The 13,000-nt window shown below is 46.3% G+C and overlaps 1 protein-coding gene across 8 annotated transcripts in view; it reads left to right on the top strand.

Moving 5' to 3' along the window:
- The first annotated feature begins 272 nt into the window (after nucleotides 1-272).
- XPNPEP2 (X-prolyl aminopeptidase 2) overlaps nucleotides 273-13,000 on the top strand; it is a 42,621-nt gene continuing 29,893 nt past the window's right edge. For 6 of the 8 annotated variants that reach the window (XR_004423201.1, XM_033108096.1, XM_033108115.1 and 3 more), the window contains exons 1-7: nucleotides 297-526; nucleotides 7,248-7,321; nucleotides 8,799-8,909; nucleotides 10,076-10,139; nucleotides 11,131-11,235; nucleotides 11,487-11,573; nucleotides 12,466-12,612. Coding sequence is in view for 7 of the 8 variants with exons in the window: in XM_033108096.1 (XP_032963987.1) it covers nucleotides 478-526; nucleotides 7,248-7,321; nucleotides 8,799-8,909; nucleotides 10,076-10,139; nucleotides 11,131-11,235; nucleotides 11,487-11,573; nucleotides 12,466-12,612 (637 nt within the window). In the remaining variant the exon portion in view is untranslated. Of the gene's footprint in view, nucleotides 527-7,247; nucleotides 7,322-8,798; nucleotides 8,910-10,075; nucleotides 10,140-11,130; nucleotides 11,236-11,486; nucleotides 11,574-12,465; nucleotides 12,613-13,000 lie in introns of all 8 variants that reach the window. The other 2 variants (XM_033108077.1, XM_033108105.1) reach the window with 1 other exon arrangement.

Genomic DNA, 13,000 nt, shown 5'->3' with positions numbered 1-13,000 from the left:
AGCTCGGAAGAGGAGGAACAATAAACATCCATCTTGAAAGAAGAGTGGAACTGTAGCCAGAGCCCAGAGTGGGGGAGCTAATGGGAAACAGCTTGCCAGATGGAGGGGGACAGAATTCAGTAATAGCTGAGGTTGGCTGCTACACAGGGAGCTGGTAGAAGCGGGCTGATTGAGACCAGCTGCTGCTCCTTTGTCTCAGAGATCTTTGGACTCTGCCCGGAGCAGGCCACACCTTACTCCAGGTGACTGGAAGCCAGCAGAGAATTCTCTGCCCATTTTGACTCCTGGAGCCTTCAGAAAGAACAGATCAAAAGGGGACTTTCCATCCATCAGCCTGACACCTCCTCCCTAACGCCAGTCCCCACCCCCTTGCTGTTCCTGTCCCGGAAAGCACTGGAGGGAGAGGCCAGGGAAGGAAGAGACCTGCCCACTCTCCATTGTTCTTCTATTCACTCAGCACCAGCATCTGGAGACTCCATGGCTCTGGCTTCCTGGCGCTGCTGCTCCTGGCTTATTCTCCTCTGTGGTATGTGCATCCCCGTCTCAACCTCCCCTTGTATGCTGGGAAGGCAGGTCCAGCAGGAAAGCAGCTCTGGCCTCCCCTACTGGGCTTGGGAAGGTTTGGAGTGAGGGCTGGGGCCCAGATTATCTCTTTATTTCTTGTTCCCCCTCTCCATCTTGAGGAAGAAGAACCCCAGGGCCAGTCCTTGGGGCCCTCAAGACTCAGGTCAAGTCTGGTTTGGCATGTTTCCATTCCTATCTATTAAAGAAAAAGTGATTCTAGCACTTGTTAAAAAAATAAGGAAGATTTTATTCAAGACTATTGTAATAGGTGCACTGCAACAGGGGAGAAAGATCAGGCTCATCTCCGAATACAGCAAAGATGGCCAGTGAGCAGAGTGAGGGGGTCAGAGGATAGAAACTTCCTAAGAGGAGACATCAAGGGTAGGGAGAATCTTGCTACACTGACTTAATAGGATTCTTGTTGAAGGCAAGCCAAGGTGATCAGATATCAAGGGTAGGGTGTGGGGAATTTGATCAGATATTAAGGGTTGGGGATTCTCTCTAAACTGACTTAGCAAGATTCTTGCTAAGACTGGGCAATGCAGGCCCAGCAAAAACAGGATTGATATGAAGGCCAAAGTCAAGGCCTAATCAAGAAGAGGGCTCGGAGGAGCCTAATTAACTTTGGTCTTCATTACCCCTATGGTGCCCTGCTTGTCCTCTTTGGTCACAACTAAGTGCCCAGCTTAGCATCCTCCACACCCTCTCCACCTCCAGCCTTAGGGAAGCCTCCCTTCCCTTTGCTCTCTGTCAGGAGGACCCTGCTCAGCACCCAGTTCCTGAGCACCTCTCAAGTGCCAGGGCCTGTGCCAGGGACCATAGAATGATTCAGCTGCTGAGCCTGACCCTTGGAACCACAGCTCAGGCCTCAGAGAAAAGCAATCTGGGTGTCCAGAGGACATAGGTTGGCTAAGTTTTGCTTCTCATGTTGGTGTGTTAGCACCTTTTGCCAGAGATCTGTTCATGCAGTAATAAGGATTCATTTTCTTAAATCAACAGTATGCATCTTATCTCCCCCTGGATTTTATGAGACCAAGACAGCCAAGCAGGGCATTCATGATGTTACACCCCTATCCACCCTCCTTCCTCCTGTAGCTCAACCTACTCAGAAAGTAAAAGTATAGTACCTCCCCATACTCAGTCCCTCATTACCCTCTGGAGAGATCCTCCCTAAAAGTTGGGGGGCTAGGCTAAAAGAAAGGACTATCAGAAACCACTGGAGATTCAGGGTACAGAGCCTGTCGGACTTAGTCCAGTACCTAGCATAGAGTAGGTACTTGGGCAATGATCAATGAATACTGGATGACTCTTTGGGTCACACCAAATTTGGGGTAAAGCCCTACCTGGGCCTTAGCTTCCTCCTCTATAGAAAGTAGACAATAATACCCACTTCACAGAGTTGTTGCAAGTATCAAATGAGATGCTATAGATAAATCACTGACTTCAGGGTCTGGCACATAGTAGGAGTTCTTTAATGCTAACCCACCTTTCCCCATCAGGTGACAATGTCTGACTGAGATTGCCTGTCTTATATATTTAAAAATACCAGAGATTTGGATTATAAATGGTACAAGTGGGCCTTGAATTTAAGTTAACCTAATATATAATATGTGATAAAAAACTATGGTGAATGTTTAATTTTTTTTAAATTATTACAGTAAAAGACACATTGGCATTAATCCCCCTCAAAATACTTCCCCTCGTGATAGGGGGACAACCAAGATGGCACAGTAGGTAAACGTTGCGTTTACCTTCTCTCACAACCACATCAAAATAACAACTAATCTACAAAACAACCATTATTGAGACGCACCTAAAATCAAGCTGAACTGAAGCCTTTCAACTAAGGACATGCAGAAGGAGCCACCTCCAGACTGGTGGGAAGGTCAGAGATGCAGAATGGTCTGGTCCCACACCCGCGTGTGACCATTAAAGATTGGAGGGCTATTTCGGCTATAGGTGTCCCTGCCACCCCTTAAAGGAGCTAGAAGTCCCAGCCCCACCCCAGCCCAGGGTTCCACTTCTGGGGAGAGAAGTCCCCATAATTTCTGGTTGTGAAAACCAGAGGACATTGTGACTGAGTGAGACTGAGTGCGGTTGCACTCACAGGCGCTCCTCTTTTTTTTTTTTTTTTTTTAAGATTTTATTGGGGAAGGGGAACGGGACTTTTATTGGGGAACAGTGCGTACTTCCAGGACTTTTTCCAAGTCAAGTTGTTGTACTTTCAATCTTAGTTGTGAAGGGTGCCATTCAGCTTCAAGTTGTTGTCCTTTCAGTCTTAGTTGTGGAGGGCGCAGCTCAGCTCCAGGTCCAGTTGCCGTTGCTAGTTGCAGGGGGCACAGCCCACCATCCCTTGCGGGAGTCGAAACCAGCAAGCTTGTGGTTGAGAGGACGCACTCCAACCGAGCCATCGGGAGGCAGCTCAGCTCAAGGTGCTGTGTTCAATCTTAGTTGCAGGGGGCGGAGTTCACCATCCCTTGTGGGACCCGAGGAATCGAACTGGCAACCTTGTGGTTGAGAGCCCACTGGCCCATGTGGGAATTGAACAGGCAGCCTTCGGAGTTAGGAGCTTGAAGCTCTAAACACCTGAGACACCGGGCCAGCCCCCAGGTGCTCCTCTTAAAGGGACTGCATGCAGACTTACCCACCAAAGAAATCACTTGCTCTGAGCTCCAGCGCTGGGGCAGTAGCTGGAAAAGAAGCAGGGACATATGGGGGTAGAAATGAGTTGTCTGGCTTGGGACAGGGGCTGGAGAGGAGGCTTTCTCCTGGACAGGGAAACTGGTGGAGACCATTGTTTCTTTGTTGAGCTCTCCCCTCTCCCAGCATGCAGACACAGGCTGCCACCATTTCTAAGTCTCCACCATTAGTTCGCCTCGCTCTAGTGATTTGAGACATGGCCCCGCCCAAATTTTGGGCACACCCAGGCTGCTTTCAGTGGTTTGTTCATGCAGACCACCTGCTTTGGCTCAAGCTGCACTTTCCTAGGGTCTCTCAAAGGTTCGCAGAACCCAGACAAGCAGCATCTGGCTTGAGCATGTCCTGTACCTCTGGCTGAGCAGCCCTAAGCCAGCACTAGCGGCAGCATCTTGGCCTCCCAAGGCTCTTCCAAGCACAGCATGGGCAGCAGCCATCTGTGGATTTCTTTCTGGCTCCTGCTCGGTGGCCCTGGGTAGAGCATGAGCTGTAGCTAAAGTAGACCTACAGTGGATCCCCTCCAAGGTGGTCCTGCGGCTGGCGCTCCCAGTGGCCAGCTTCAAAACAAGCTGGAGCATCACCCAGCTGCCTCCAACTACGACACACACAAGGGGTGGATTGGGCAGGCACCAGAGTCCTGCTGAGGCAGATCCTGCTCCATTGGATCAGCTCCTGCACAACAACTCTTCTTCTGTAGTCAAGGCCAGTCCTCACAACCAGCCAGCCCAAGGGTCAGTCCCTAACATTTATGTGTAATTATCAACCAAGGCTCAACGCACACAAGATACACACCTGGAGTGTGTGGCTCAAGTGACCAGAAAGACTATGCCACTGAACCTCATTGCACACCTACTACATAAGGCCATTCTACTAAAACCGGAAGACATAGCAGCCCTACCTAATGCACAGGAACAAACACAGGGAGGCAGCCAAAATGAGGAGACAAAGAAACATGTCCCAAATAAAAGAACAGAACAAAGCACCAGAAAAAGAACTAAGTGAAAAGGAGACAAGCAATCTGTCAGATGCAGAGTTCCAAACACTGGTTATAAGAATGCTCAATGATCTCAGGGAGAATTTCAACAGAGAGATAGGAAGCATAAAAATGGAGATAGAAACCATAAAAAAGAACCAGTCAGAAATAAAGGATACAATAATGGAAATGAAGAATATATTATAGGGAATCAACAATAGATTACATGAAGCAGAGGATCCAGCCAGCAATGTAGAAGATAAGGTAGCAGAAAACATCCAACCAGAAGGACAAAAAGAAAAAAAAATCCACAGGATGGCCACGGAGTTTGAAAATTAATCTGGGGAACGTAATTTAGTGGTTACCAGATGGTAAGGGGGTTGGGAGGTGGGAGATGAGGGTAAGGGGGATCAAATATATGGTGATGGAAGGGGAACTGACTCTGGGTGGTGAACACACAATGTAATTTATAGATGATGTGATACAGAATTGCACACCTGAAATCTATGTAATTTTACTAACAATTGTCACCCCGATAAATTTAAAAAATAAAATTAAAAAAAATTAAAAAAATAAAAAAAAATTTAAAAAAAAAGAAAAAAGAATCCAAAAAATTGAGAATAGTTTAAGGGGCCTCTGAGACAATATCAAGTGTACCAACATTCGCATTATAGGGGTACCAGAAGAAGAAGAGAGATAGAGCAAGGAATTGAAAATGTATTTGAAGAAATAATGACAGAAAACTTCCCTAATCTGGTGAAGGAAATGGACATACAAGCCCGGGAAGCACAGAGAGTCCCAAAAGATAAACCCAAAGAGACCAACACCAAGACACATTATAATTAAAATGCCAAAGGTTAAAGACAAAGAGAGAATCTTAAAAGCAGCAAGAGAAAAGCAGTTAGTTGCCTATAAGGGAGCCTCTATTAAGACTGTCAGTTTATTTCTCAACAGAAACTGCAGGCAAGAAGGGAATGGCAGGAAATATTCCAAGTGATAAAAAACAACAACATACAACCAAGTTTGCTCTACCCAGCAAGGCTGTCATTTAGCATTGAAAGACAGATAAGGAGCTTCCCAGACAAGAAAAAGCTGAAGGAGTTCATCACCACCAAACCAGTATTACAAGGAATCTTAGAGGGACTTCTTTAAGATGGGAGAGAGGTTAAGGATGGGTGAAAGGGGAAGGAATAAAGAAGTACAAGTTGGTTGTTATACAGTAGTCATGGGGATGTAGGGTATAGCATAAGGAATATAGTCAATAATACTGTAATAACTAGGCATGGTGCCAGATAGGTACTAGATCTATCAGGGTGATGGATGGGAATGGGGTTGGGGACAGGGTGAAAAAGATGAAGGCATGAAGAAATACAAATTGATAGTTAATACAGTATGTGGAATATAATCAACAATGCTGTAAAGATCATGTAAGGTGCCAGATGAGCACTGGACTTATCAGGGGGATCACGTCATAGACTCTGTAGATGCCGGACCAATGTGCGATACACTTGAAGAGCTGAAGTAGAATAATACTGAATGTCAACTATAACTAAATATATAGGTATATACAGCCACAGGATGTAGAATACAACATAGGGAAGATCGTCAATGGTATTATAACAACTACATAAGATGTCAAAGGGGTAGTAGCTTGGGGGGTGGGTTATCACTTTATGATGGGCTTAAATGTCTAATTATTATGTTGCTTTGTACACCTGAAACAAAAAATATATAAATAAATAATAAAACAAAAATCAATTATATTAAAAAAAAATACTTCCCCTCGCTTCAAACACACTTATCCCATCATTCTTGTCGTTTTCTGAAGCAGTTCTGGAAGTCCTGTTTCGTGAGTGTCTTTGGATGTGCTCTCGTGGCTGCCTCAATGTCCTGAATCAATTCAAAACATTTACCTTTGATGGTCATTTTGACTTTGGGGAAGAGCCAGAAGTTGCAAGGTGCTAGATCCAGTGAATAAGGTGGATGAAAACACACTGTAATTATTTTTCTGTGATAGAAATTGTCATACCAGAAGCAATGTGTGACATGGAGCCTTTCCGTTGTGGTCACAAAATACAGTCAATGCTGCTGCCACGTGCCGTCCAAGGGAAAGGCAGGGATCTTCAATACAAGAAGTGGTGAATCAAACTTTAGTATCAGTGTGTGACAAGTTTCAACTTGTTCCGTGCAGTCAGTCGGGTGTGAGCTACAGTTGAGAGAAGGTGTGTTTTAAACTGTGATGTAAATCATCCTCCATCATGACAACACTCCGTGTCACACATCGCTTCTGGTATACGGCAATTTCTGTCTAATAAAAACATGACAGTATGTCCACACCCACCTTATTCACTCGATCTGGCACAGTGCAACGTCTGGCTCTTCCCCAAAGTCAAAATGATTCAGGACATCAAGGCAGCCATGACAGTGCAACTAACGACACTCATGGAAAGGGACTTCCAGAACTGCTTCAGAAAGTGGCAAGAATGATGGGGAGTATTTTGAGGTGGATTAATGGCAATGTGTCTTTTACTGTAATAATTTTTTTTTATTTAAACATTCACCATATTGTTTGATCACACCTAAAATTAGATTTATATAAGAGTAAAATGCAGTTGTGGTGTTTACTTAGTGAGATCCTCTAGAGCATTTCTAATAAAATTTGATTACAAAAGTTTAATTTATACACGACTTTTCTAGTTGGGTAGACCCTGAAAAGACCCAATTGGATTAGAAGAAAAAAATTGATTTAATGATCACTAAAACCCATCTAAAAATGACAACCACTTGTCGATGCATCAGGTTTCTTTGATTGTAACCCAGGGTGCCATCCAATTCAGCCTGATTTCCTATGAAATGTAATTATTTTTATCCTCAAGAAGAGTTAGACAGCATCATGTGTTTCAAAGGATGGAGGCCCTGCAGGGATGGGGAAGAGGGTTGGGGAACATGTCCCTGTGCTCTTTAGAAACTATCTGATCTCCAAGTGACCCTGGATTTTTTTTCTGGTTTCTAGCTTATACCTGGGGCCATCCAAAGCCAGTGGACCTAAAAACAGAGGATGTAAGAAACTGTTCAACCAGCCCTCAGGTGAGGCCTTGGCTGGGCCCCGCCCTGGCCCCCATCCTGGCACCCCCACACCCCAACCTGCCCCAGCCCTGCCCCACAGCTCCCATCATCCTCCCCTTCTCCCACTGGCTCAGTTGCTACACTCTCCCTCTTCCAGCCTTTCTCCTGATTTCTGTACTCTGGGGTCACTGTTTCTGATTAACATCCCTCAGGGCAGGCAGCACATTCTTATGTGCCTAACATCCACCCCCATTCCTCCCTCCCACCCATTCTCAAAGCTGGTTATCTACTATAGTCCTCTCTTGGGCCTGGGCAGCCCTGCTAGAGGGAGGGAGGAGGAGCAAGAAGGAGGGCAGGAGACCCCTAACTAAACTTTGGCTGAGTCAGGCAGAGACCAGGAGGAGGATGGGAGAAAAGGAAAACAAAATTCTAAAGGAACAGTGAAGGGGAAGGCACAGAAGGGAGGAGAAAGGGAGACAGAAGGCTAGAAGAGGCAGCAGAAGGGAAAGAGAGGGAGGTCTAGGGTGTGAAGACCCGGAAAAGGCCCAATAGACTGAAGTTGAAAGGTCATCAGCTCCCTGGCTGGAGACCAAAGCGATTCTTTCCACCACCAGAGTATGGCAAAAGAGCTTCTCCAGGCAGGGGTGGGCCAAAAGGTGAGAGCTAGTGAGACCGCCAACAACAGCCACTAAGGCTCAGGAGTACATCTGCTTGCAATGTCAACTTTATGAGACTACTAAGGCAGGTAGGTGGTGGGCCAGCCACACTACCTTTACATTAAAACAAATATGGATGTATTGTGAACCAAAGGCAAAACAAAACAAACAAACAAAAATATGTTTTATATTTTAAAGATAAAGCAGCCTTTATCTCGGAGAGGATCTTTCTGGACAATGTCCCAAACTACTTCGGGTACTCATTTACTCTCCTCTGCCATTGGAGACCAGTGAGTGGAAACTTGAAAAAGTCTCTGGTTGCCAGATGAAATACAGGATGCCAAGTTACATCTGAATTTCAAATAATGCAAAATGTTTTATATAACTATACCCCAAATTGTTCATGGGACATACTTATACTAAAACATTATTCATTGTTTATCTGAAATTCAAATGTGACTGGGTGGTCATCTGTATTTTTATTTGCTAAATTGTCAACATCACCCCCAAGGTATCCAACGAGAGACGATTCCACCAGCCTGACCCAGTGCCAGTGCTCAGATCCCTGTAACTCACCCACACCCCATCCCAGACTCAGGTCCCATTATTATCACAAAGGACCCCTCTCTAAGCTCTTCAATACCTCCATCTCCACTCAGCGCAGGCAGCTTAACCTAGACCAACCTGTAACATCCCCTGCCACCCCATTTTCCTCTCCACACTGTCCCAGCCTACCCACCCAAACCCCTGCCTAAAGAGAAGCTGGTGGCTCCTCCAGCATTACTTTCTCTAAGCAATGTGTGTCTGTGTGTGTGTCTTGGTGTCTTCCTGTCACATGTCAGTACCTTCCAATGACTGCGGTCAATACCACAGCACAGCTTACAGCCCTCCGCGAGCAGATGTCCACCAGGAATCTCTCTGCTTACATCATCCCGGACACGGATGCTCACATGGTAAGGGAAGGCTTCGCCCCCACCCTTGCCCTCTGTGCTACACCTGGTCAGCCTATGAGAACAGGCCACAAACAGAAGGCTGTTAAGACTCCTGAAGGCAGAGACAGGATTTGACAGGCAAAAGGAAAGAAGTGGGGAGCTTAGACACAGGAGTTTGGGGCAGCCGAAAGAATGTAATCCTTTACACTGGAGAGAAGACATTGCCAAATCTTCTTGACCTCAGGCAATAAAACTATAAACAACTTCAGAGTCGATTCTGATCAATTCCTAGATGGCAGATACAGAATGAATGTTTAGGGTACCCTACCCTAGAATGTGGGCTGGGAATTGGACTGGAAGAATGCTAAGCTCCCTTCTAGCACAGCCCTTCCCATAACCTAATGGATGGAACATTGAAATTATCCAGAGCCCCAGACTACGTGAGTTTGGGGTGTAAGCTGAGGGAGAGAGAGCAGACAGGAAACAAGATGGTCTGAAGAAGAACTATTTTTCCCAAAGCAGTTCCCCTGCCTACCCATCCCACTCTTTCCCACCACTGGTTCCACTTCCACCCCATCCACCTTCCCAGCACCAGCCCAGTTGGAAGAGAAGGAATTTTCAGTGTCAGTAAGATTATTTGAATTAGTTTTCCCACCTGCTGGGAAAGGCTAAGAACCTTGGGTAAGTGTCTGAACTTCAGTTTCCTCTTCTGCAAGATGGGAATAATGCAGTCTGTCTCCGAGGATTATGAGGGTCAAAATACAATAATGTGTAAAGCCCTCTTCAGAAGTTATTTATGTTGTACTCAGTGTACTGTGCTAGACTGGGGAGGGAGGGGGACAGCTGGATGGGAGAACCCTTCCAAAAGACATGATCCCAGAACCAAAAGATATGATCCTCGACTGCACAGAATTTGCATTCTGGCTGGGTAGACAAGACTCCCTTGCAGAACAGTCCAGTGCTAGATTGTGGGGTTTAGACTCCAAGAGATACAGTTGCTTAAAGGAAGGGAAGATCCTGAGAACTGGGGGGAGTTCCAGAGGGCTTCCTGGAAGATATTACCCAGCATGCCTGGGCTTGTAGGACTGGATAAATCTGACCAGAAAGAACTGGGATATGGTTGGGAGCCTTCTATGTGGAGTCCGACTTCATGAAGAAGGCTAATGATGGTGTTGTTGATTTCCTAGAACGAGTACATTGGCGAACATGACAAGCGACGTGCGTGGATTACAGGCTTTACAGGGTCTGCAGGTGACAGCAATTACCCTGCTCTGATTGCTTCTATTGTTCGACCCAGAGGTGGTCACAGATACCCTGGCATAGCTGGTTATCAGGAGCCAAGGATCCCAAGACCTAGTGTCCATAGACCCCTTGTTATTCTTTCTGCCTCCTCTCCCCCATCAGGTTCCTCAAGGCAGTCTCATAGCCACACTTCTGCATGAGGCAGACGGCCTTCCTGGTTTCTCTCCCATGCTCACTGCCTCTGCTGCAGCCAGGCCCAGACTAGCCCTCCCTGGGCTCCTTTTCTGGGACAGTTGATACTTCTATGTCTAGCCACGAGGAGCCTGCTGATTTTCCTTCACACAATGGCTCACTTGCAGACAAAGTTTTACTTTGCTGCTCCTTTAAGAGACAGCATTACTCCATATAGCCAAATGAGACACAAATGTAGAAGCCCTTTATGGGGTCCCACCTTCTGAAAGAACCTCCCATCTTAATTCTGGCCCCTTGAATGAATCCAAGCTTCATTTGTTTGATCCTTAAACATTCCTCCCCTCGTCTTCAAGCTGCCTTGCCTTTCCCATCATGGGCCTTTCTCTTTGCCAAAGCTGCTGGGTTTATTTTCTCTGCCTATCCTCAGCTAAGCCACTAGCTTTGTGTCCATATAAGACACTGAGTCTTGATACTGACTACACCATATTTCCTGAGAGCATCTACATGCAGCATTGACCCTTTTGGACTGCCGAAAGCAGACCCCACTTCTCCTGCTAAAAGTCATAACGCTCCCCCTGGGAGAGGCTCTCAATACAAAGTAGAGATGCCTGACCCAGGACACCCTTTCTTCTGGTTTCCATCAAGACTTTCTAACATTTCCTGCCTCATTTCTTCCCAATGGATGAGAGAAACTCTTCCCAGAGACCTCTGTGACATTCTCAGACCCAGCATTGTATTGCACATGCACTAACTAAAACCACGACCCTCACCTTCACCCTTGCCTCCAAGTTTCTCTGTTCTGCCCCAGGAACCGCAGTGGTGACCATGGGGAAAGCAGGTCTCTGGACCGATAGTCGTTACTGGACCCAGGCTGAACGGGAGATGGACTGCAACTGGGAGCTCCATAAAGAAGGTAAAAGGACTCATGGATTTGTCCCCCAAGCCCTGGAACCTGGAGTAGGTTTGGGGACGTACAGGTAAGGGGTGCATGCAAGGCCATGCTGGGTCCCTATGGGAATCTGGGGAAATTCGAGGCCATCCCTAAACTTTGAGTCTGCTATCAAGGAGGACACACATGGCAGGACTCACAGACAGAAGCCTAGTTCGAGGGCCTAGGGCTGGCTCTGGAAGTAACCTCTGTTTTCCTTCCTGTCTTTCTCTCAGTTGGCACTTTTCCCATCGTCAACTGGCTCCTTACCAACATTTCTGCTGGGGGGCGTATAGGCTTTGACCCCTCCCTCTTCTCCATTGGTAAGTTCTTCCTTCAGTCCCTACATTTGTCCACACCAATGAAGGTGACTCAGCTTCCCTAGGATGTAGAAAAGCATATCTTGGTAGAAGAAGTGTCAGAGCGACTCTTTAGAGTATTTGAACTTGTGGTTACAGAATATTTTGCAATAAAAATATATTCATGGATTATGTAGTGAAAATATGTTTAAAAGAACGAATACAGATTTTAAGTCATGAGTGCAGAGATCCAACCTATAAGACTCAGGCAATCATTAAGATCTAGCGGATGAATAGACTAGGATGTACTTAAACCCAGAACCATCCTCTGTGACCTGGAACTCTATCAATTAGGGCACTAGAATCACTTGGTAGCCCTCTTCTGGAATGCAGCGTGGAAGGGTCAAAGGAGTTGAAAGCGATTCTGAGTAAAGAAGCACAGTCCCCTCCCCACAGGAATATAGCTTCATGAGCTCTGGAGCTCCAGCCAACTGGCCAGCCTGCCCCCAAGAATAGAAACATGTACTGAAAGGCTCCCACTTCAGAACTGGCTTCTTTGACAGCTTTTCCAATGGCCTAAACATTACCATTCCTTTGGGCTATGGCATTGAAGCTCAGTTAAAATGGATAGCACCAAAAGAGGGCCCCATAACCATTGGCATTTAATAAGATGAGCTTAGCCAATTGGCTGTGGACAGCATTGGAGTGGGCTAAGGAAATTAGGCTTTGAAAGTGGAAAGAGGAAGGTGAGAGGACATGACCCAGGAGGGCCAGACTGCTTTGACAGGCTCTGGGCAGCTGGGCCTACAGAAACTGAACAGGAGGCAGAGTGGACAAGGACTAGCTTTGCTTGAGTCACAATTTTTCCTGAGGTATAAATGGGCAGCAGACAAGTGACTCCTTCCTGTTTCTGCAGGCTCCTGGGAGAGTTATAACAAGTCCCTCCAAGACTCTGGCAGAGAGCTGGTGTCCATCACAGCCAACCTTGTCGACCTGGTGTGGGGGTCAGAGAGGCCTCCAGTTCCAAGTGAGCCCATTTATATCCTGCAGGAGGCATTCACAGGTGATTCCCCAAGCTAGTCTGTTGACATCATCTAAATACATCATAAAATAACAGCATGCTCTATGATTCTTGTAAGTAGTAACAAAAATCCTGGTAGGACCAAGCTACTGACTGTGAATCAGTGTCTTGGCCACCACCACCCCCTACCTTCCCGAGATTTCTGAATGAGCCCGTGGATTGGGGTTCCTAGGAATATTGGGCAATCTGAGAGGCCCCTTTTTTATATGCAGGTCCGTGCACATCTGTTGTTTGGAAAGGAGTCAAAAAAGCAGGAGAGAAATTTCAAAATAGCAGGTCTGATGAAACAAGTTAAAATTGTGTCCAATTTTCTTTATCTGTTCTGACATAACTTGCAGAATCATTTTTTCTGCATCTCGACACAGTTTTT

The sequence above is a fragment of the Rhinolophus ferrumequinum genome, chromosome X, assembly GCF_004115265.2.
Source record: "Rhinolophus ferrumequinum isolate MPI-CBG mRhiFer1 chromosome X, mRhiFer1_v1.p, whole genome shotgun sequence".
NCBI lineage: Eukaryota > Metazoa > Chordata > Mammalia > Chiroptera > Rhinolophidae > Rhinolophus > Rhinolophus ferrumequinum.
Note: the sequence above shows the minus strand (reverse complement) of the source record. Positions and strands in the feature narration are given on the sequence as shown.